The 25,048-nt window shown below is 46.6% G+C and overlaps 1 protein-coding gene across 2 annotated transcripts in view; it reads left to right on the forward strand.

The window, feature by feature from the left end:
* The window catches only part of ZDHHC9 (zDHHC palmitoyltransferase 9), a 55,267-nt gene that overhangs the window by 7,165 nt on the left and 23,054 nt on the right, over positions 1 to 25,048 (forward strand). For both annotated transcript variants that reach the window (XM_073642183.1, XM_073642184.1), the window contains exons 2-3: positions 22,076 to 22,373; positions 24,797 to 24,957. In XM_073642183.1, the coding sequence (XP_073498284.1) occupies positions 22,207 to 22,373; positions 24,797 to 24,957 (328 nt within the window). In that variant the 5' untranslated portion in view covers positions 22,076 to 22,206. The remainder of the gene's footprint in view (positions 1 to 22,075; positions 22,374 to 24,796; positions 24,958 to 25,048) is intronic.

A 25,048-nucleotide genomic window follows, 5' to 3' on the forward strand; every position in this document is an offset into this window, starting at 1 on the left:
TCATCAAGAAGGGGCGGAAATCTGGCACAACAATGACTTTATCTAGAACTGAACGTCCCTCAAAATTGGTTCAGGAGGCTGCCAAGAGATTGACAGCAACATTAAAGGAGCTGCAGGAATTTCTGGTTGTATACAGTATGTGAAGATAATCTCCCTTATTCTTCATACAGCCCGGCCTGTGGGCAAGAAGGAACAAAGGAAGCACGTAAGCCCGGCTTCTCCAAAGGTGGATGGAAGTTCTGGAATGGCCCAGACCTGAACCCAAGGGACAATCTGTGGTGACATGAAGAGGGGGCTCTACACAAGAGATGCCCCCCGCAATCTGACAGATGTGGAGGAGCCGGCAAAGATCATCAATCCTCGATGTACCGCTCTGATAGACCCCGACCCAAAAACACTAAACGCTGCAAGAAATTCACAGGGGACTGCAACAAAGGATTAGTGTTTTCAATTGAATTGTACAGATTATGGGCAACATTAAAGGGGGTGCCTGGCCTTAGGTTACAAGTCTGCAGTCACTGTATGTGGCTTGTGAATCCACACGGCGTGCTGTGCGGATTCTCCAGGAGCCGGCGGTCATGTGACTGTACCTATGTGATTTCCATACTTCCGGACACATTCCGGCTAGACGTTTCCAGCTTTGCTCAACACACTTGTTGTGAACGAGACGACGCATACGCCGGCACCGGAGAATCCTCACAGAACATAGGGCCAGGATTCACAAGTCTGCGGTCACATAGAGAAACTGCAGACTTGAAGCCTAATGCCAGACAAACCCTTTAAGTTAGAAAAAGTCCTGAAATGATTCTTCTTTGTAGGATTTGTTTTCCATTGACAAAAGCTTAGCATTTTAAAAGGGATGTGTAGACTTTTCTTTATCAACTGAATATAAATTCTACATAAAAAGATTGGTCTACTGTATAAATGCAGGATGTAATTCTGAATCAGTCTTGTATTATCCTCCAGAGCTGCACTCGCTATTCTGCTGGTGCAGTCACTGTGTACATACATTACATTACTGATCCTGAGTTACATCCTGTATTATACCCCAGAGCTGTACTCACTATTCTGCTGGTGCAGTCACTGTGTACATACATTGCTGATCCTGAGTTACATCCTGTATTATACTCCAGAGCTGCACTCACTATTCTGTTGGTGCAGTCACTGTGTACATACATTGCTGATCCTGAGTTACATCCTGTATTATACTCCAGAGCTGCACTCGCTATTCTGCTGGTGCAGTCACTGTGTACATACATTACATTACTGATCCTGAGTTACATCCTGTATTATACTCCAGAGCTGCACTCACTATTCTGCTGGTGCAGTCACTGTGTACATACATTACATTACTGATCCTGAGTTACATCCTGTATTATACTCCAGAGCTGCACTCGCTATTCTGCTGGTGCAGTCACTGTGTACATACATTACATTACTGATCCTGAGTTACATCCTGTATTATACTCCAGAGCTGCACTCGCTATTCTGCTGGTGCAGTCACTGTGTACATACATTACATTACTGATCCTGAGTTACATCCTGTATTATACCCCAGAGCTGCACTCACTATTCTGCTGGTGCAGTCACTGTGTACATACATTACATTACTGATCCGGAGTTACATCCTGTATTATACTCCAGAGCTGCACTCACTATTCTGCTGGTGCAGTCACTGTGTACATACATTACATTACTGATCCTGAGTTACATCCTGTATTATACCCCAGAGCTGCACTCACTATTCTGCTGGTGCAGTCACTGTGTACATACATTACTGATCTAGGCTGTAGTGGATGTGCTGTCGCTGGTGGGGCTTGAATAGACAGTCCATGTATTCCTAGTTTTCTCAGAGTGCACTTTGCACTGTAGACCGGATTCAGCGCGTTTCGGCAGGACATATACTACAGCCTGACTCGGTGCTGTAATGGTGCAGCTCTCCCTGCTGGTTCAGTGTCTGCACAGATCTTATGGATGCAGTGGAGTTTCCCATCTTCTTCTCCATGGTCGAGGTGTCTTGGTCTGTACATGTAGCTGTCTCGCCCCAGGGGGATATATGGGGGGTTACTCGGTACCCGGGCCTTTACCTCCTTGGGATGTCACGGCGGTCGGCTCCCGGGCCCGTCCTCTGGGTCACTCTTTAAAAGGGGTTTTAGTGTTTTTTGATAAGTTTGTCTTGTGACGCCACCTGTGGTTTCCGGTAATGGTTACCGGTGCTGCTGCAGACCTCCGGGGGGGTGATGGGATGGCAGCTGGGATGTTTCTGCTCCCCACAGGCGGAGCGAGCCCCCGGGGCAGGGTTGATAGATGGGATGCAGGGCGTTGTGGCGTAGAAGGGATGATGGCGCGGCGGCAATAACCGACAGAGACAGTGAGTGCAGTCGTCCGACTTTACTCAGTTCTTTTTAGATTCCTCAGGTACACCGTACAGGTTACCGCTTCCCGCGTCGCGCTGCGTTCACAAAGCAGGGGTTCAGAAGTCCCTCCGGCAATTCGAGAGTGCTTATTGGGACCCCCTTTTCATATGTTCCTTTCCTCAGCCGACTTTCCGCGCTGGGTCTCTCCCTCCTGCCATGCGCCTCACAAACTGAGTCCCAAGATGGCGTCCTCGGATCCCTCAGGGTCACCTGGAGTTCCCTGGTCCTACTCGGCTACCTTTCTTGGCTGCTAGAATGCGAGCACGGCAACTGCACCATAAAAGTCCGAAGCCTCCGGTTTCCTAGCCGAGGCTTGAAGCGACACACTAGCCCAGGGACTGGTTCCCCTTTTGCAGCCTGGTCCCTCTGACACCTGGCAGATTAGAGCGTACGGGTGGCTTCCTGCTCCTTCCTTACCCCTGGGACCCCTTCAGTTACCGGAGCCTTCCTCCTCTGCTCCCCTCCTCCGGGCCTCATTTACTAGGCCCACTCTGGAGCAGAGCTCCAGAAGAGCACCTGCTCCTGTTACTAGACACAGACCTCCACTTACTACTCCTCTACTCTATCTAAGATGGATCCCCTATTTATACTCCCAACCAATGCTCCCCTAAACTCCTTCCTCCACCCACACCCACTACTTGGTTCCCCCCACTCCAGCCAGGGTCAGGGCTCAGCAGAAACATACATTGCATCTTGCCCTTCCAGCTGGCCTGGAGCAGGGTAGTGTTGGATGCAGGTGTTGGGGTCCCGGGCTCTACTCCTTTCCTTACCAGAGAGTGAGGCACCACGGATGCAGTACCTCTGTGGCGACTGAACCCGCAGGGGCGCCACATAGCAGATGGTGGTTGACAACCAATGTCGCCAGAAATCCTCTAGGAGTTGTCACACGTTGTGTTGTGGAGCCACATTGTAATGCCGCCTGCAGCTTCTCAGCCATCACTGCTTCCTTTCCTTCTGCTCTATGGTCTTCACTGTAGATCATTGATTAATCAGCAGGCTCAGGATGAGCAGAGCAGCTCTGTCTCTCATTGGCAAGCTGAATATACATGGTTATTTATGTGATTGCTGTGAGTTCGGGATACTATGGTCTCCTGGAATTTCTCAGTGTAATCTGCCTCGGTCCGACCTCGGGCTCCGCTCCTCGTATTCTGATTTTTTTTTTATCATTAATCTTGAAGCCTGGAGTCCAGCTCTGGAGCGTTAATGAGCCTCCGCCTGAGATGCTTCTGTCTCCTGCTTCATGCATGGGAACTTCTCATGTGTTACTGCCGGATACAATGTACAATGTAGCCCAATGGAGGCTGCAAATCCTGCCCCAACCCAGCAGCACCACAAAGCCAAAACGCCCCATCATTGTCCACATCCTCAACAACCCGGGCTCTAAGATTAGGATGTAGATGTGGATACACACGTCAGAGCCCCGGAGAGCTGGGACTTTAAGGGTTTGTCCAGAATTACAGAAACATGACTGGTTTCCTCTGAAAACGGCGCCCTCTCCATCTGCAGGCTGCGTCTGTTACTGCAGCTCAGCTCCATTGAAGGGCATTAAGTAAATGCTACTTGGGGAACACACGAATCACAGGACACCACCCTGTATGGCCGGGATATTTCAGCTTTTGATTGTGGTATATCTGTAGTGCACGGCGGTTATATTGCTGCACTTATGGTGGCATTTATTTTTGTTCTACATGGCTGTAATCTTTTATCCGTGTATGCTGGTGTCTCTGTTGCGTATGGCGGTATCTCTGTTGTAGCGTATGGCGGCTTCTCTGTTGTAGCGTATGGCGGCATCTCTGTTGTTGCATATGGGGGTAGCGTATGGGGGTATCTCTGTTGTAGCGTATGGGGGTATCTCTGTTGTAGCGTATGGCGGCGTCTCTGTTGTAGCGTATGGCGGCGTCTCTGTTGTAGCGTATGGCGGCGTCTCTGTTGTTGCATATGGGGGTAGCGTATGGGGGTATCTCTGTTGTAGCGTATGGGGGTATCTCTGTTGTAGCGTATGGGGGCATCTCTGTTGTAGCGTATGGGGGCATCTCTGTTGTAGCGTATGGCGGCATCTCTGTTGTAGCGTATGGCGGCGTCTCTGTTGTAGCGTATGGCGGCGTCTCTGTTGTAGCGTATGGCGGCGTCTCTGTTGCATATGGGGGTAGCGTATTGCGGCATCTCTGTTGTAGCGTATGGCGGCATCTCTGTTGTAGCGTATGGCGGCATCTCTGTTGTAGCGTATGGCGGCATCTCTGTTGTAGCGTATGGCGGCGTCTCTGTTGTAGCGTATGGCGGCGTCTCTGTTGTAGCGTATGGCGGCGTCTCTGTTGTTGCATATGGGGGTAGCGTATGGCGGCATCTCTGTTGTAGCGTATGGCGGCGTCTCTGTTGTAGCGTATGGCGGCGTCTCTGTTGTAGCGTATGGCGGCGTCTCTGTTGTAGCGTATGGCGGCGTCTCTGTTGTAGCGTATGGCGGCGTCTCTGTTGTAGCGTATGGGGGTATCTCTGTTGTAGCGTATGGCGGCGTCTCTGTTGTAGCGTATGGCGGCGTCTCTGTTGTAGCGTATGGCGGCGTCTCTGTTGTAGCGTATGGCGGCGTCTCTGTTGTAGCGTATGGCGGCGTCTCTGTTGTAGCGTATGGCGGCGTCTCTGTTGTAGCGTATGGCGGCGTCTCTGTTGTAGCGTATGGCGGCGTCTCTGTTGTAGCGTATGGCGGCATCTCTGTTGTAGCGTATGGCGGCGTCTCTGTTGTAGCGTATGGCGGCGTCTCTGTTGTAGCGTATGGCGGCGTCTCTGTTGTAGCGTATGGCGGCGTCTCTGTTGTAGCGTATGGGGGTATCTCTGTTGTAGCGTATGGGGGTATCTCTGTTGTAGCGTATGGGGGTATCTCTGTTGTAGCGTATGGCGGCGTCTCTGTTGTAGCGTATGGGGGCGTCTCTGTTGTAGCGTATGGCGGCATCTCTGTTGTAGCGTATGGCGGCATCTCTGTTGTAGCGTATGGGGGTATCTCTGTAGTTGCGTATGCTGGGAGGCTGCCTCCACCGGCACCAGCACCTCCACCTTCCATAAGCCACAGTATAAATAGCCATTATCTCCTGGTTATGACACTTTTTCTTGGCTGAACTCCAAAGAACCGGAACTGATCTATTTGCATGAGCCGAGGAAATGGTAATCAGCGAGCTGCGTTTATTTGTACTTTGCTTTTATGATCCATTGTATAGGAAATGTGGGCACCATGTTTATGGAAATACCAGGGCGCCACGTTACCCGCTGCGCTGTGGGATCCTCTAGATTCCTTAAGGTTTATAGTATCCAGAGTCCGGAGTTCGCTCTATTTTTTTACTGTGGTCTGTAGTAGAATCTGAAATGGCTCCGAGAAGAAAAAAGAGGTAACGCGGGTGCCGGGCAGAGATGACGTTTAGTATTTTCACACTGCGGCAATTGACCGGAAGTGCGTTTTATCAATAATTATTATTCAGATGTTTCATCTTTTGAACTTTTTTTTTCTGCTCCAGAAATGTCTAGTGGGAGAAAGGAAAGTGCGTGGTCCTTCTGTGGAGCGCCTCCTGATGGAAAAACGCTCCAAACGCGGCGCCGTCCAATCAGAAGGCTGCAAAAAAAAAACTCCTCCAAAATCTCCCCACAGAAGGAACGTTTCCGGAAGCGGCTTGTTATTTATTTGATTGTAACACTGAGAGCTCGACTACGTGTCAGACGCTCGTCTGAGCCCTCGGGCCGCCTCGTGGACTAGGACTTGGTTGACCTCATCCTTGATGCCAATCGAGCATCAGGAGAGACCCTCAGCAGATACAAGTGTAACTACTCGTGTAAGTCCTCGCTGTCCTTCTATGATCTTCTTGGTGAACATCAATGTAACCTGGACACGATCTTCACATTATTATTATTATTATTATTATTATTATTTATTATTATAGCGGCATTAATTCCATGGCGGTATACATAGCAAACAACAAGCACAATAATTTGAACAAAAACGAGTCACTGACTGGTCCAGGAGGAGCGAGGACCGGATCCTTAATTGCAAAAACTATCCTTGAAGCCCCCGCAGAACCACGAGATGTGCACGGATACAAGAGAATGGCCTCCAGGCCCCCGATACGACAGGTCTGTCCTCAGATCGGACGTCTGCTGGAGGTGCCAGAGGGGAAGGGGCTTGATTTTTTTTTCCAGGGGCCGGTGGGATTAAATCACTTTATGGTGGACAGAAATCTTTCAGTAACACTATCTGATTTGTAACGCTGCCTGGTGGTCTGCTCTGAGATGCCGCTCTCCATTTTTTTTTTTCCCTTCTGGCGCCTTCATGTACCTAGCTCTTGTTTGTGAAGGATAAGGACACATTCGGGGACAGGTTTTTTTTTTGTTGTTTTTTTTATTATTATTTATTTTATTTTTTTTATCCGACTTAATTACATGTATCTGGAGGCGCTAAAAATGTGTGATCATAAATGAGCCGACGGGAGCTCAGAAGAAGACAGATAAGAGTTACAAACTCCGTTTTAACATTTTTAATGGCACCAAATTCCTAAAGTTAATTTTACCCTCCAATACGGAGATGAAACCTAAATATACAGTTATATAAAAGTTTGGGCACCCCTATTAATCTTAAGCTTAATGTTTTATAAAAATTGGTGTTTTTGCAGCAGCTATTTCAGTTTGATATATGTAATAACTGTTGGACACAGTAATGTTTCTGCCTTGAAATGAGGTTTATTGTACTAACAGAAAATGTGCAATCTGCAGTCAAACAAAATTTGACAGGTGCATAAGTATGGGCACCCCACCAGAAAAGTGACATTAATATTTAGTAGATCCTCCTATTGCAAAAATAACAGCCTCTAGTCGCTTCCTGTAGCTTTTAATGATTTCCTGGATCCTGGATGAAGGCATTTTTGACCATTCCTCTTTACAAAACAATTCCAGTTCAGTTAAGTTTGATGGTCGCCGAGCATGGACAGCCCTCTTCAAATGATCCCACAGATGTTCAATGATATTCAGGTCTGGGGACTGGGATGGCCATTCCAGAACATTGTAATTGTTCCTCTGCATGAATGCCTGAGTAGATTTGGAGCGGTGTTTTGGATCATTGTCTTACTGAAAGATCCATCCCCTGCGTAACTTCAACTTTGTCACTGATTCTTGAACATTATTGTCAAGAATCTGCTGATACTGAGTGGAATCCATGCGTCCCTCAACTTTAACAAGATTCCCAGTGCCGGCATTGGCCACACAGCCCCAAAGCATGATGGAACCTCCACCAAATTTTACTGTGGGTAGCAAGTGTTTTTCTTGGAATGCTGTGTTTTTTTGCCGCCATGCATAACGCCTTTTTGTATGACCAAACAACTCAATCTTGGTTTCATCAGTCCACAGGACCTTCTTCCAAAAAGAAATTGGCTTCTCCAAATGTGCTTTTGCATACCTCAGCCGACTCTGTTTGTGACGTGCTTGCAGAAACGGCTTCTTTCGCATCACTCTCCCATACAGCTTCTCCTTGTGCAAAGTGCATTGTATAGTTGACCGATGCACAGTGACACCATCTGCAGCAAGTTGATGCTGCAGCTCTCTGGAGGTGGTCTGAGGATTGTCCTTGACTGATCTCACCATTCTTCTTCTCTGCCTTTCTGATGTTTTTCTTGGCCTGCCACTTCTGGCCTTAACAAGAACTGTCCCTGTGTTCTTGCATTCCCTTACTATGTTCCTCACAGTGGAAACTGACAGGTTAAATCTCTGAGACAGCTTTTTGTATCCTTCCCCTGATCAACTATGTTGAATAATCTTTGTTTTCAGATCATTTGACAGTTGTTTTGAGGAGCTCATGATGCCACTTTTCAGAGGAGATTCAAACAGGAGAACAACTTGCAAGTGGCCACTTTAAGTAGCTTTTCTCATGATTGCATACACCTGGCTATGAAGTTCAAAGCTCAATGAGGTTACAAAACCAAAAAAGTGCTTTAGTAAGTCAGTAAAAAGTAGGTAGGAGTATTTAAAACAAGAAAATGATAAGGGTGCCCATACTTATGCACCTGTCAAATTTTGTTTGAATGCAGATTGCACATTTTCTGTTAGTACAATAAACCTCATTTCAAGGCAGAAACATTACTGTGTCCAACAGTTATTACATATATCAAACTGAAATAGCTGTTGCAAAAACACCAATTTTTATAAAACATTAAGCTTAAGATTAATAGGGGTGCCCAAACTTTTTCATATAACTGTATATAAATCTGCCCCAGAATGTGACGATATCGGTAAGAACGGCTACGTGACGCTTGCTGGTGACCGGAGGAGGATAGAGAGAAGACCTGAGTGTGAAGCAAAAACAAAAAAGGGATAAAGCGCAATAATCAGGAGAGATTGTAGAATTATGGTGCGGACGCCGGCAGAAAAAAAAACTCCGCATTTCTGCATGTGGCAACATAATAAGAGTGACTATTATCAATTTTGGGCTTTGCTGGGTCTCATTGGAGCGGGAGCCTCCTGCATGGTGGACGGCGTCAGACCTGAGGGGCCCATTGACATTAGGAAGCCGTTGATAATCGGAGTTTAGTAGCAGCAGAGATGTGCGATGTCTCGTGATCTTTCTCGGATCTGGAGAGACGTCTCTTCCATGTGATCTCACTATGACTTTGCCGTTTTCAAGTTTCTCCCATACAGAGCAACGAATCCATAGGGTGGGGGATAGAAGTGGGGGGGGCGGACATCGGCTAAAGCGAATCTCATGAAGAAAGAGTGAGCATGCTGTGAAAAGTTCTGAAACTTTCTAAAATACTTCTTTCAGTTCTTTACCATATCCATATGCTGAAACCTGTGCATGCCTAAAAAAAAAAAAAAAAAAAAAAAAAAAAAAAAAAGTGCCAACACCCTGTCAATAACCAATAATTCTCACAGCTGAGGGTTTGTTACAGTTGTATCCAGTCCAGACAATCCTCTGCGAGCTAAACACATCCGCTGCTGGAACATCTCTACTTCTCAGATTGGAGCAAGTTGTCAATCAGTCTGGAGTCCGCAGAGGATCGTCTGAACTGGATTCAAATGAAACAAACCCTCAGCTGTGAGAATTATTGGTTATTGACAGGGTGTTGGCACTTTTAGTGTATTTAAAAAAAAAAAAAAAAAAAAAAAAAAAAAGTTTCTACATTTTATGGTATGTGCCCACGATCCGGAATAGCAGCTCGCCTGTGCTGCGTCCATAACGCAGTACAAGCACAGTGGATGGATTTCTAGTAATCCCACTCCCACTGTGCTTGTTTTTCACGCTGCGTAAACTCACCCTTGGGTGCGGGTTTATGAGCCGCAGCATGTTCATTTCTGTAGCGGAGGTGCCACTCTCCACTGCAGATTTTGCCTGATTGTCATTACATGCGGTGGATCCGCATGTGCTGACAAAACAAGTGCGGCATTAGAACGCGCCATTTTGGACGCAGAGAAAATACACATTACTGACCACAAGCATAGATCTTGAAAAATGGCGGCATAACCTGTTATTGATTGATTCCACCTTATTGGCACGAGAACGGCTACTGGTCTCATGAGTCCGCAGACACTCTATAAGTCTGGGGGAAACCCTTATGGCACCCTGACCCATACGCGGAACATAAAGTGCCCCCCAGACTGATATATGTTACAATGTGAATACTTTGCTACCAGGCAGTTCTTGCATCGCTGATTTCCAGCTGTGAGCGCTTCTCTGGAGTTAATTCTGCTTTTATAACTGGTCGCTCATTTCCCTCCTGTCTGTGATGATGCAGCCGGTTATGTTTTTTTCCATTTATGAATCCATTACTCGCCCTGAAACCTGAGTCCAGATCCTGCGTATGATTTCCACAGCGTACATAAATATTTAGTCAGCGCCGGCCGAGGCTCGCTGCATCGTGTGTCAATAAAGCACAGTCTGTACTGGGCCAATAACGAGCCCCCCGGGCCAAACATGTAGGGGATACAGCCCTGATAATCAACTACTGAGCGAAGGGGGATTCAGCAGAGAACATGCAAAGATTTCCAGCAACCGGCGGCTGTGACTCTGTGTGCATCAGTTGGGCCTTACTGACCACTACAAGGGCTGGAAAGTTTTGTTACTAAAATGTTTCAAGTTATCAATTTGGTCTGTAAGAAAAATGTTCCAAAATGCAGAAGTTGTGCGGTTCCTGTAACCCCAATCTCTATAAATCTACCATGTCTGCACCATCGGGACCTGGACATCGAGAGCTATGGTCCTCCTAGACTCGGACCCTCCTAGACTCGGACTCTCCTACACTCAGACTTGTGTCACTCCGCTTTCTACGCTTCCTGATTACAACATTTATCTTATCGATTAGGCAGCAGTATGATATCCGATATCTATCCTTGTCTAATTGGGAAGTTTTACCATTTAGGGCTTTGGAAAAGCTGAGTGACTTTCCCTATGACTATGACTGTGTCAATGGAAAGCACTTTGAAGTTCTGTTCTTGACTTGCATCTCAAGTTGAATCTTGTATTATACTCCAGAGCGGCACTCACTATTCTGCAGTCACTGTGTTCATACATTACATTACTGATCCTGTACTGATGACTCCACCAGCAGAATAGTGAGTGCAGCTCTGGGGTATAATACAGGATGTAACTCAGGATCAGTAATGTAATGTATGTACACAGTGACTCCACCAGCAGAATAGTGAGTGCAGCTCTGGAGTATAATACAGGAGGTAACTCAGGATCAGTAATGTAATGTATGTACACAGTGACTGCACTAGCAGAATAGTGAGTGCAGCTCTGGGGTATAATACAGGATGTAACTCAGGATCAGTAATGTAATGTATGTACACAGTGACTGCACCAGCAGAATAGTGAGTGCAGCTCTGGGGTATAATACAGGATGTAACTCAGGATCAGTACAGGATAAATAATGTAATGTTTGGTAGAAAACATAAATACAACGTGCAATCTCAGGCAATAATGTAATGAGTATCTTTTTTGAAAGCTGTAACCTGAGGGCCACGAGAAAATGACTTAAGTGGATGATTCCAGCTCTGCGCTGGGTGACATTATAATACTGTGGTTCACAGGTGAGTTGGTTGGTTCGGGTTTTGGCTGTTGTAATCTAATAGGCCTCACATTACACAAATACTGAGTAATGTTCATCTATTTTTGCTTTTTGCTGCTTTCACATTGCAGCCTTATGTTATGCTCCAGTCATCTTCAGAGCTGAACTCACTCTTGCTATCTAATGTGTGTAGGTGGCCTGGGATGTAATGGGGGCAATTCTGGGGCTTTTCCCGGATGCTGGCACCTGTCTCGTTTGCTGACTGTAATGAAGTGACCTCCCGATTCCTGGTCCTCTCGATCACCGAGCACGGATCTAAGTTTGTCCCGTTGAGCGCCACCATATTATCTCTGTTGATTGGTGCAGAGCGTCGCCGCAGTCCTTTCCCGTCGTGGTGGCATGCTGACGCTTCTGCTGCAGGTCCCTTCTCTTATCGCTCGTTCTTGGAGTTTAATCAGATCTGTTCAGTGAGCAGCCACATTGCACGGGGTGAAGGGCGGCGGCGCCCATGTCGTACATGCACGGTATGGCAGCAGGCTCGACTCGTCCACCCACATCTCATCAGATGTCAGATCGCTTTTCTAAAGATAGAAACATCCCGGAGTTTACTGACCTACTTCAGGCAACTCCAAAAAGCTGCTGTTACCAACCGGGGCAGGTTTAAAGGGCCGGAGGCGCTCTAGACTCTGCAGGTCTCCCAATTATTAATGGTAGATATGGCAGTCAGTGCAAAGACCTGGTGGTCCATGACGGCAAAGTCATGTGTGACCTGTGACCGGTGCACTTATTGGCTACAGTCGCGTTACTTTGTGTGCGGTCGAGCGACTAAATGCAATGTTACAATGTATCACAGCGATCTGACTGCGGTGTGAGGGGGCGGCCGGCGTGTAGTTGTGGAGGGCAGGTGGCGGCCAGCCTGTAGTTGTGGAGGGCGGGGGGGCGGCCGGCCTGTAGTTGTGGAGGGCAGGTGGCGGCCAGCCTGTAGTTGTGGAGGGCGGGGGGGCGGCCGGCCTGTAGTTGTGGAGGGCAGGGGGCGGCCGGCCTGTAGTTGTGGAGGGCAGGGGGCGGCCGGCCTGTAGTTGTGGAGGGCAGGGGGCGGCCGGCCTGTAGTTGTGGAGGGCAGGGGGCGGCCGGCCTGTAGTTGTGGAGGGCAGGGGGCGGCCGGCCTGTAGTTGTGGAGGGCGGGGGGCGGCCGGCCTGTAGTTGTGGAGGGCGGGGGGCGGCCGGCCTGTAGTTGTGGAGGGCGGGGGGCGGCCGGCCTGTAGTTGTGGAGGGCGGGGGGCGGCCGGCCTGTAGTTGTGAAGGGCGGGGGGCGGCCGGCCTGTAGTTGTGGAGGGCGGGGGGCGGCCGGCCTGTAGTTGCGGGGGGCGGCCGGCGTGTAGTTGTGGAGGGCGGGGGGCGGCCGGCCTGTAGTTGTGGAGGGCGGGGGGCGGCCGGCGTGTAGTTGTGGAGGGCGGGGGGCGGCCGGCCTGTAGTTGTGAGGACATTTGCACTTAACTACAGTGATTATATCGCAGTCCAGTGCTGATGATAGATTTAACACTGCTGTCCCCTGTGGCCGGGGCTTGTCTCTGCCGGCCCCCGCTGTGGCCGGGGCTTGTCTCTGCCGGCCCCCGCTGTGGCCGGGGCTTGTCTCTGCCGGCCCCCGCTGTGGCCGGGGCTTGTCTCTGCCGGCCCCCGCTGTGGCCGGGGCTTGTCTCTGCCGGCCCCCGCTGTGGCCGGGGCTTGTCTCTGCCGGCCCCCGCTGTGGCCGGGGCTTCTCTGCCGGAGAGCTGAGCTGTAGTGTAAAGCATTGGTAAGTGCTGGTGCACTACCCCTGCCACTGAAGAGATTAGAGTTGGATTTCCGTTCTATGTCGCTGATCTGCATCTTCTGACCATTGCTGTAATGGAGCAGCGGGTGAGTGCGACCCAGAGCTGGGGATCTTGTGGGGCTGCAGCAGAAAACCTTCATAATTGTATATAACTGCCCCTCTGTGCAGAGGTCCCACACAGGAGCTTTCATCCTCTGCAGATCACGCAGGATATTTTATTACTATCTGTAATTAATCCTACAGTGACATTATGGGGAATAGACGCAGCGCACAGAGCTCATTACTGACATGATATAACCCCCGGGGGACGAAGCGCACATCCCCTCCTGCCTGGAGTGTGACAGCAGCCATCCTGACGTGAAAAAAAAAAAATGTATGTATGTGTTTGTGTATATGTGTATTACAGTGGTGTGAAAAAGTGTTCGCCCCCCTCCTGATTTCTTATTCTTTTGGACGTTTGTCACTTAAATGTTTCAGAACACAAAACAAATGTAAATAATAGACAAAGATAACACAAGAAAACACAAAATGCAGTTTTCCAATGAAGGTCTTTATTATTAAGGGAAAAAGAAATCCAAACCTACAGGGCCCTGTGTGAAAAGTAATTGCCCCCTCAGCCTAATAACTGGTTGGGCCTTTAGCAGCAACAACTGTAATCAAGCATTTGTGATAACTGGCTATGAGTCTTTACAACGCTCTGGAGGAATTTTGGCCGCTTATCTTTGCAGAATTGTTGTAATTCAGCCACATTGGAGGGTTTCCGAGCATGAACCGCCTTTTCAAAGTCCGGCCACAACATCTCAATCGGATTAAGGTCAGGACTTTGACTAGGCCACTCCAAAGTCTTACTTTTGTTTTTCTTAAGCCATTCAGAGATGGACTTGCTGGTGTGTTTTGGATCATTGTCCTGCTGCATAACCCAAGTGCGCTTCAACCTGAGGTCATGAACAGATGGCCGGACATTCTCCTTCAGGATATTTTGGTAGACAACAGAATTCATGGTTCCATTTACCACAGCAAGTCTTCCTGGTCCTAAAGCAGCAAAACTGCCCCAGACCATCACACTGCCACCATCATATTTTACTGTTAGTATGATGTTCCTTTTTTGAAATGCTGTTACTTTTACGCCAAATGTAATGGGACATACACCTTCCAAAAAGTTCAACTTTTTGTCTCGTCAGTCCAGAGTATTCTCTCAAAAGTCTAGGCGATCATCAAGATGTTTTCTGGCAACACTGACATGAGCCTTTATGTTCTTTTTGCTCAGCAGTGGTTTTCGTCTTGGAATTCAGCCATGCTGCCATTTTTGCCCATTTTCTTTCTTATGGTGGAGTCATGAACACTGACCTTAACTGATGCAAGTGAGACCTGCAGTTCTTTGGATGTTGTTGTGGGGTCTTTTGTGACCTCTTGGATGAGTCGTCGCTGCGCTCTTGGGGTAATTTTGGTCGGCCTGCCACTCCTGAGAAGGGTCACCACTGTTCCATATTTTCTCCATTTTTGGGTAATGGCTCTCACTGTGGTTCGCTGGAGTCCCAAAGCTTTAGAAATGTCTTTATAACTTTTCCAGACTGATAGATCTCAATTACTTTGTTTCTCATTTGTTCCTGAGTGTCTTTGGATCGCAGCATGATGTCTAGGCTTTTAAGGATCTTTTGGTCTACTTCACTTTGTCAGGGAGGTCCTATTTATGAGATTTCTTGATTGAGAACAGGTGTGGCAGTAATCCGGCCTGTGAGTGGCTAGGGAAAGTGAACTCCGCTTCCCAAAGATGTGATAAACCAGAGTTCATTTATGGTTTAAGCGAGGAGAGGGGCAATCACTTTTTCACACAGGGCCCTGTAGGTTTGGATTTCTTTTTGCCTTAATAATAAAGACCTTCATTTAAAAACAGCATTTTGTGGTTACTTGTGTTCTTTGTCTATTATTTACATTTGTTTTGTGATCTGAGACATTTAAGTGACAAACATGCAAAAGAATAAGAAGTCAGGAAGGGGGCGAACACTTTTTCACACCACTGTATTATGTATAATGGCCTGAAGTGGAGGCGGGTTTCTGGAGATATCCATTATATACAGTGTATCTTGGACAGACTGCAGGGAGATGAGAATGGGCGGACATTGCCCATATCTGTGATCAGTCTCATTGTAGGTTTTAGATTCACAATTATGCCATAACTCTTCTGTTACCCTACGGGGAAAGGTTGTAAAAAGAATCACTCCTTGAAAAATAGTTATGTTATGGTGCCTTTTAATGTGAATGGAGCCCAACCAATAAAACTTTAGGGTTTTTTATTGGTTATTTGCTGATTTATAATTTTAATTTATTTTTTTTAATACATTTTTATAAGGATCAGAACTCCGTTTTTCTGACACCGAGCTCCAAATCCCCTGTATAGAGTTAAATCTTAATTCCTAGCTGCCGGCAGCCACCACTAGGGGAAGCATTGTGCATACTAATTCTTTGTTCTCCGTTATAAGTGCATGTGCCTTGAGCTCCCTCTTGTGGTGGCTGCGAGAAGCAGGATTTTGTTATGAAAGTTTATGCTTTCTTGAAGCGCTGAATGCAGAGACTTGAGGGAGTCCTGTAGCAGTAACGCCGAGCTCTGAAAGCTGTACAGATATAGTATAAAATGACTAGAAGAAAATGTAGCTTTTCATTTCTTTATTTTATAGGATGAGTGAAAAGGCATTCACTTACATTATATGCCATTGTTGGTTCTCATTCAATTTCAAGTTACTAGTGAGATTTCATAAATAATAACCATCATCACACATTGTGCACGCAGCGACACTCTGTACAAATACCGAGTATATATCCATGGGAGCTCAGTGTCATGGACGTTTTACATACATATCATAGAAACATAAAAATTGCAACTTAAAAGCACAGAAATATGTGTATGTATCACCTACAAAAGAAATGGGCAGTAAGTAATTTAGAGTGACTGCACCAGCAGAATAGTGAGTGCAGCTCTGGAGTATAATACAGGAGGTAACTCAGGATCAGTAATGTAATGTATGTACACAGTGACTGCACCAGCAGAATAGTGAGTGCAGCTCTGGAGTATAATACAGGAGGTAACTCAGGATCAGTAATGTATGTACACAGTGACTGCACCAGCAGAATAGTGAGTGCAGCTCTGGAGTATAATACAGGAGGTAACTCAGGATCAGTAATGTAATGTATGTACACAGTGACTGCACCAGCAGAATAGGGAGTGCAGCTCTGGAGTATAATACAGGATGTAACTCCGGATCAGTAATGTAATGTATGTACACAGTGACTGCACCAGCAGAATAGTGAGTGCAGCTCTGGGGTATAATACAGGATGTAACTGAGGATCAGTAATGTAATGTATGTACACAGTGACTCCACCAGCAGAATAGTGAGTGCAGCTCTGGAGAATAATACAGGATGTAACTCAGGATCAGTAATGTAATGTATGTACACAGTGACTGCACCAGCAGAATAGTGAGTGCAGCTCTGGAGTATAATACAGGATGTAACTCAGGATCAGTAATGTAATGTATGTACACAGTGACTGCACCAGCAGAATAGTGAGTGCAGCTCTGGAGTATAATACAGGAAGTAACTCCGGATCAGTAATGTAATGTATGTACACAGTGACTGCACCAGCAGAATAGTGAGTGCAGCTCTGGAGTATAATACAGGATGTAATCAGTTAACAAAATGCAAAGTGACCGAAGAAATATAAACCCCATCAGTATCTGGTGACCGCCCGTCCCCTCCATCATCAGTAGCTGGTGACCGCCCGTCCCCTCCATCATCAGTAGCTGGTGACCGCCCGTCCCCTCCATCATCAGTAGCTGGTGACCGCCCGTCCCCTCCATCATCAGTAGCTGGTGACCGCCCGTCCCCTCCATCATCAGTAGCTGGTGACCGCCCGTCCCCTCCATCATCAGTAGCTGGTGACCGCCCGTCCCCTCCATCATCAGTAGCTGGTGACCGCCCGTCCCCTCCATCATCAGTAGCTGGTGACCGCCCGTCCCCTCCATCATCAGTAGCTGGTGACCGCCCGTCGCCTTCCTCACTTCTTCTTGGACACTTGTCACTTGTACAAAGTCCTTGATTTGGTAGTATTATAGTGCGGTGTTTAAGTAACCAATTACACCATACAGAGGTTGAAACAGTTATTAACTGAAACCGAAACAGCTGGTGGGGAGGCTTAAAGGGAACCTCTCACCTTGGAAAACGCTATTCACCTGCAGATGGTGTGGCTACTATCACTTTGATCTTGCTCTGCACAGATGCGCTGCACACCCAGCTGTCAGAGTGCTGCGGTATGGTTACAGCCGCCAGCTACAGTATAGTGTGCACATGTCCCCTGACTGAGAGCCATCGACTGTTGGGGAGAAATACGTTCATTTTCTTCTGGCAGCAGCACTTTCAGTACTTGGAACTCTATTTACCTACAGATTAATTCTATATCTGCAAGTAAGCTGCATTTTCCAAAATGGCAGGTTGCCTTTAAAACTGGGTGAGCAACAGACAAACTCTGCTACAAAGGTGAGGTTGTGGAAGACAGTTTCATGTCACAGGTCATGCACCAGGCGAGACTGAGCACAGCAGAAAGAACCAAGGTAGCTATATTGCATCAGTAAAGTGTCTCCCAGGCAAATCTCTCACAATAAACTGGGGCCTCAAGCTCGTTTGCCCACTTTTTGGTGTGTCTTCAATGTTAAGGATCGCAGTGGTCGGCCAAGGAGACTTCGTACAGCAGATAAGACGCATCATTAATCTCCATTCGTTATTGGGACCTGCCCAGCCGTACGATAAGCTCAGAACTGGCAGCGCCCTGTAGTACCCAGCTATGCCCATCTACTGTCTGGTCAGAAGTCATCTTCATGGAAGAATTGTGGTCAAAATCCAAACCCGAGACGTGGAAACCAAGACAAAGATGAAGACTCTGCAGGAAAATGGAGGAACTGAGGTGCAGGAAAATGGAGGAACCGAGGTGCAGGAAAATGGAGGAACCGAGGTGCAGGAAAATGGAGGAACCGAGGTGCAGGAAAATGGATTCAGGACTGAGGAGTAACATGGGGAATATTCGGCTGTAACAGAAGCAGATTGTTCCCGAAGGGTCGGCGAGTGGCACAGTATTGAGGGTCTGCAGAGCGGTGACGCGCGGCCGGAGGTCCGGCAGGTCTGGGGATGCTTTTCAGCAGATGGCATTGTGGATTTGGTCAGGATTAATGGTGTCCTCAATGCTGAGAAATAAGGAGGCGTCTGATTAGCTCCAAATTTATTTTGCAGCCGTACAACGACCCCCAACATCCAGCCAATGTCATTAAGAACGTGGAGTGAATCCTGCTTTGAGCCGGGGGTTGGACCAGATGACCCAGGAGGTCCCTTCCCACTCTACCATTCTATGAGTCCTGGAGGTGATTAAAGGGATTTAAAGGGATTGTCCTTTACCTGTGATCTTAGGGTGATGAACAGCCCTTCTAAATTCTTTTGGTTTTAGCAGACTCCAGTCACAACCAAAGCTGCACTCTGTCTTCTGCTTCTTCTCGTCTGATGTTCCAGGCTCTGTCGTCCCATCCCGTTACCTTCATACACCATGGAGGAGCTCGGCCTCTGGTTCCTTTCTAAAATTAATACAAGTAATAGAACCGGTGCCTTTATGTTCTTAGCGAGCGAGAGGCCGAGTCCTCTTCAGATCTTCTGCAGAACAACCTTCTGAGGAGCAACGGGATCATCTGGCAGCAATAATCTCCTCCACCACCGATTCTTGAAAGGAGAAGCAGTGGGCGGCCGGAATTCCTCCATTGTGGGCTCCACATGTGGCGGGTGACCTATTTTCTCTGCTCTATGTGTAGATTGGCAGCTTAAAGGAAAAGTAAAAATAACCGTCCTGATGTGCAGAGGAACCGACCGCCTGATAAGTGGCCTCAGCGCTGCTATAGGAACGGGGACAGAAAACTGCAGGTTTAGGGGAGTTTCTATGAACAATGTCACTTTTTATACAATGTGATGTATCGTTAGTATTAATGTGATGTGAGGCCAATTATAGGATCAGAACCTGGATCATACGGGGTTAACCACAGGCTGCTGAAAGGCAAAACACATTGATTACATCCACTATATAAAAAGACACCTCTCCATGTTTATCTCCATATCTGACATGAAATAAGAATAAACCTTTCCCATTTTAGGTCAATTAGGATTATACCATAATGTTTAATATTTGCCAAATACTGCCCCCTATGTTCAAGAATACAACTACTATAACACTGCCCCCTATGTTCAAGAATATAACTATAACTACTATAATACTGCTCCTATGTACAAGAATATAACTACTATAATACTGCTCCTATGTACAAGAATATAACTACTATAATACTGCCCCCTATGTACAAGAATATAACTACTATAATGCTGCTCCTATGTACAAGAATATAACTACTATAATACTGCTCCTATGTACAAGAATATAACTACTATAATACTGCTCCTATGTACAAGAATATAACTACTATAATACTGCTCCTATGTACAAGAATATAACTACTATAATACTGCCCCCTATGTACAAGAATATAACTACTATAATACTGCCCCCTATATACAAGAATATAACTACTATAATGCTGCTCCTATGTACAAGAATATAACTACTATAATACTGCCCCCTATGTACAAGAATATAACTACTATAATACTGCTCCTATGTACAAGAATATAACTACTATAATACTGCCCCCTATGTACAAGAATATAACTACTATAATACTGCCCCCTATGTACAAGAATATAACTACTATAATGCTGCTCCTATGTACAAGAATATAACTACTATAATACTGCCCCCTATGTACAAGAATATAACTACTAGAATACTGCCCACTATGTACAAGAATATAACTACTGTAATACTGCTCCTATGTACAAGAATATAACTACTGTAATACTGCTCCTATGTACAAGAATATAACTACTGTAATACTGCCCCCTATGTACAAGAATATAACTACTGTAATACTGCCCCCTATGTACAAGAATATAACTACTATAATACTGCCCCCTATGTACAAGAATATAACTACTATAATACTGTCCCCTATGTACAAGAATATAACTACTATAATACTGCCCCTATGTACAAGAATATAACTACTATAATACTGCTCCTATGTACAAGAATATAACTACTATAATACTGCCCCCTATGTACAAGAATATAACTACTATAATACTGTCCCCTATGTACAAGAATATAACTACTATAATACTGCCCCCTATGTACAAGAATATAACTACTATAATACTGCTCCTATGTACAAGAATATAACTACTATAATACTGTCCCCTATGTACAAGAATATAACTACTATATTGCTGCTCCTATGTACAAGAATATAACTACTATAATACTGCCCCCTATGTACAAGAATATAACTACTAGAATACTGCCCACTATGTACAAGAATATAACTACTAGAATACTGCCCACTATGTACAAGAATATAACTACTAGAATACTGCCCACTATGTACAAGAATATAACTACTATAATACTTCCCTCTATGTACAAGAATATAACTACTGTAATACTGCTCCTATGTACAAGAATATAACTACTATAACACTGCTCCTATGTACAAGAATATAACTACTATAATACTGCTCCTATGTACAAGAATATAACTACTATAATACTGCCCCCTATGTACAAGAATATAACTACTATAATACTGCCCCCTATGTACAAGAATATAACTACTATAATACTGCTCCTATGTACAAGAATATAACTACTATAATACTGCCCCCTATGTACAAGAATATAACTACTATAATACTGCTCCTATGTACAAGAATATAACTACTATAATACTGCTCCTATGTACAAGAATATAACTACTATAATACTGTCTCACCCTTCCCTGGAGTTTTCTGTTTGTGTCTCCAGTCTTAGCGCTACCTTACAGCCCCTAACACTATCGATCATGTTGAGGGGCACTCACTTCACTGGGTCAGTTAAAGCACACATGCAGCGTTTTCCGGTAATCTACAGTCCAGCAGTTTATTACACATCATAAACTGCTTATAACATCGTCCATCTCAGTGGCTTACAGGAATGTTACACATGTAATATCCTAGAGCTTTTCCAGTGGCAGCTATGCCCGCTTGGCTTCAGATACAGACTTCAGCAAGGTACAACATCAATATTCATTTAAAGCACCGTTTTTACCTTTGCTGGGTCTTAGCTGCTTCAATCAGCTCTGTTCTGCCACAGCTTTGGTTTAAGGCTCCCCAGACTTGGTCTCCAGGCCACGTGCCTTCCAGGACTACTGGTGTCCAAGACACAGGGACCAGGCCTCTTGCCTTCCAGGGCTACTGGTGTCCCAGACACAGGGACCAGGCCTCTTGCCTCCCAGGGCTACTGGTGTCCCAGACACAGGGACCAGGCCTCTTGCCTTCCAAGGCTACTGGTGTCCCAGACACAGGGACCAGGCCTCTTGCCTTCCAAGGCTACTGGTGTCCCAGACACAGGGACCAGGCCTCTTGCCTCCCCACTGTTTCAAAACCACCTGGATTTATATATCCTTCTGTGCGCACAGGACCTGTGATGATGTCACAGTCATGTGATCAGTCACCTGAAGGGGGGGGTACGTGGTCAGCCAGAACACACCCCCTGGACATTTTAGTACTGCAGCAAGCCGCTGCATTACAGGGCCCATTGATTTCTTCTGTAGGACCCCACAATCTCCTTTTGTGTTCTGGTAAGTGAAGGACACAGATCGATTGTTTGTAACTTTTGTTGCATTTTTCTCACTTGTTCTTTGCAGGAAGTTCTTTCCGTCTAATATGTCGCTCTTCTCGGCTTGGTCAGTGTGGCAGAGCCTTGGCTAGCAAAGTCCACGGGATTTAATTAACTTTCCAGATTGGTGGCGGCGGTCCCTCCACATCGGTGGCAACCATGTCTGTCATGATGGTGAGGAAGAAGGTGACTCGTAAATGGGAGAAGCTTCCTGGGAAAAATACATTCTGCTGCGATGGCCGGGTCATGATGGCGAGACAGAAAGGGATCTTCTACTTGACGCTCATTCTCATCCTGGGGACGTGTTCACTCTTCTTTGCTTTCGAGTAAGTGTCACTTTAATTTTGCTTAATGTTGGGTCAGAATAATAAGTTCTCACTTCCTGATCTGCTTCCACCATCCGTCTGCTCCGTGTAGGGAGTTAGGACGAGCGCGGCTGCTCCTATGGGGAAGTGCATGATATCAACCAGTGGCGACATTTACTGGAGGCTGCTTGTAACTGGTGTAAACTGGGGCAGAGGAAGAAAATCTGTGTTGTTTTTTTTTTCGCAGCCTTTCTGTTGCTTTTTGGCTATGTATTACACTTGCTGTCTCTACAGTACATGTTTAAATAAGTTGGTTTTATTCAACAAAAACGCTGTTGCTTTTCTTGCATTTTTTTTTTCCACTTTCTCCTTTTACTTTTATGGGTGAAAAATTGCTGTAAAAAAAAAAAAAAAACACTAGAAAAAAAAAATAGAAGCGACATGGTGCGGAATTAAAAAACACAGCAGTTCTCAAAATCCAGCGTGTGTATGAGATCTCTTAGCTCTTGCTAATACTGAAAAAAAATAGCAAAAAAAAAAAAAAACTGTAGTAAAACTGCTTCATGTGAACATAGCCTAAGGCTGTTTTTTCTCACTCGTATTGCAGCTGCAGTTCCCAATCCCAGCACACGGCCCCACTGGTCATAGGTGTATATGAAGCTGCTGGATGAGTTGTGAAAGCCGCCGTCGGGCTGGGAATTGCCGCCGTATTACAGACTAGCTATTGAGCCCATTCTACGCCCTTGTGGCGAGCATTTTTATTGGTATATGGTCTCCCATGCTGGTTTGTGCTGCCCCCATCCTGGTATTTGTGCTCCCCAATCCTGTTCCCCCATCCTGTTCTGTGCTGCCCTCATCCCTATCCTGGTATGTATGTCTCCCTCATCCCCAATCCCGGTATGTATGGTACCCCTCACCCCCAATCCCGGTATGTATGGTACCCCTCACCCCCAATCCCGGTATGTATGGTACCCCTCACCCCCAATCCTGGTATGCATGACACCCCTCATCCCCAGTCCTGGTATGCATGGTACCGCTCATCCCCCAATCCTGGTATGCATTGTATCGTCTGCACACATACCAAAAAAATAAACACTTATACTCACCTTTCTTTTTTGTGCTCCAGCGCTGCTGCGTCCTGTTCTGCCGGAGGCCGGGGGAGGAGTGCGGCGCCGGAGTACTCGTGTGCTCATACCGCACTGTCCGGCGGCATTTTGCTTAAGACACACTGCAAATGTGTCTTCAGTAAAATGGCGCCGGATAGCGCTATGCGCATGCGCCGACTCCAGACGCCTCACTCCTGCCCCCGGTCTCCGGCGAAGAGAGGCTCTGCGGCAACGCTCCTCCCGGTCAGGTAAGTATGTAAGTATGGTGCCGGAGACCGCGGCATGCATTCAGTGTCTACACATACCACGATCTCCGGCACCATACACTCCTCTTACCTGTAACGGCTCCATGCGTTCTTCTGTCTGGAGCCAGACTGTGCAGGTGTGTCGCGCTTGCGCAGTCTATAAAGGCTTCAGACAGAGGGACGCTTGGCCGGTTATATTACAGATGAGACTATATGGCACTGTACTTTCGTGTGAATTGGCCCTAAAGCTCCAGATCTGCAGCGGAGCAGTAATGCGATTCCTCAGTCGCCCGTGCAGGCGGCTGGAGATAATGGGGAGATGTATGGAGATGGCGGCTGCACCCTGGCAGCAATGTCGCCCGGCCGGTCGGTGACCTCTGATTTCACGAGAGCTTGATCTCAGCTGGAAGGTCCCGGCCGCACGGTCGATCACGAGGCCCAGCGACATTGCTGCTTTCTCGTTACTTTCACCAGTGAATTCCGCTCAGGAGTCAACCAGAAGTTTTATTTTTCTTTCGAAACTTCTCAAGGTCGTGAGTTCTTACGGCTTCCCTGATGTTTCATGTCTCCTAAAATTCTCCTATAAATTCTATGTTTAAGGGGTTGTCAACTTTTGCAAATAATGTCTGATAATGAAGCAGTCTTCTACTGTAATGTGTATGCAGCTCCTATGCGGACTTATGTCACTGTTACAAACCTCAAGAAACAAAGCCTGTAGCATCTGATCTCGCTTCTAATGAGGGGTGTCCTTACTTCAGGACAGGTCCGCATTGACCAGTGGGGGTCCGACGCCTGGTGCCCCCACAAATCAGCTGTGACAGTGTCCCAGGGCCGTCAGAAGTAAAGTGTGTGATACCACAGCGCTGTACACCATGTAGTGGCCGTTAGTGGGAACTGCAGCTCAGCTCTCACATTTTGGGACCTGAATTCTTTCCTGGTTTTAATGTGACATTTGAAGCCAAATAATAAGATTGTTTTCTCTTTTTTTAGATCTAGATGTTTATTTCCCATCATGTGTCAGTGTCGGGTGCTGCTTTTGGCCAGTGACCACCACTGTATGACGACCTGACTGTTTCCGATATTTCCTGTGCAGATGTCGCTATTTGGCTGTGCAGCTGTCACCGGCGATCCCCGTGTTTGCAGCCATCCTCTTCCTCTTTTCCATGGCCACATTACTGCGGACCAGCTTCAGTGACCCCGGAGTAATACCCCGAGCGTTGCCGGATGAAGCGGCTTTCATTGAAATGGAGATCGGTAAGTTTAAGCGCTCAATATGATGGAGCATTCGACACCTTCTTACATTTTATTTCCTTAATTTACTTGGAGATTTAAACAGCGCCACTAT

The sequence above is a fragment of the Phyllobates terribilis genome, unplaced genomic scaffold (assembly GCF_046119375.1).
Source record: "Phyllobates terribilis strain yellow unplaced genomic scaffold, ASM4611937v1 Scaffold_7__3_contigs__length_470593459, whole genome shotgun sequence".
NCBI lineage: Eukaryota > Metazoa > Chordata > Amphibia > Anura > Dendrobatidae > Phyllobates > Phyllobates terribilis.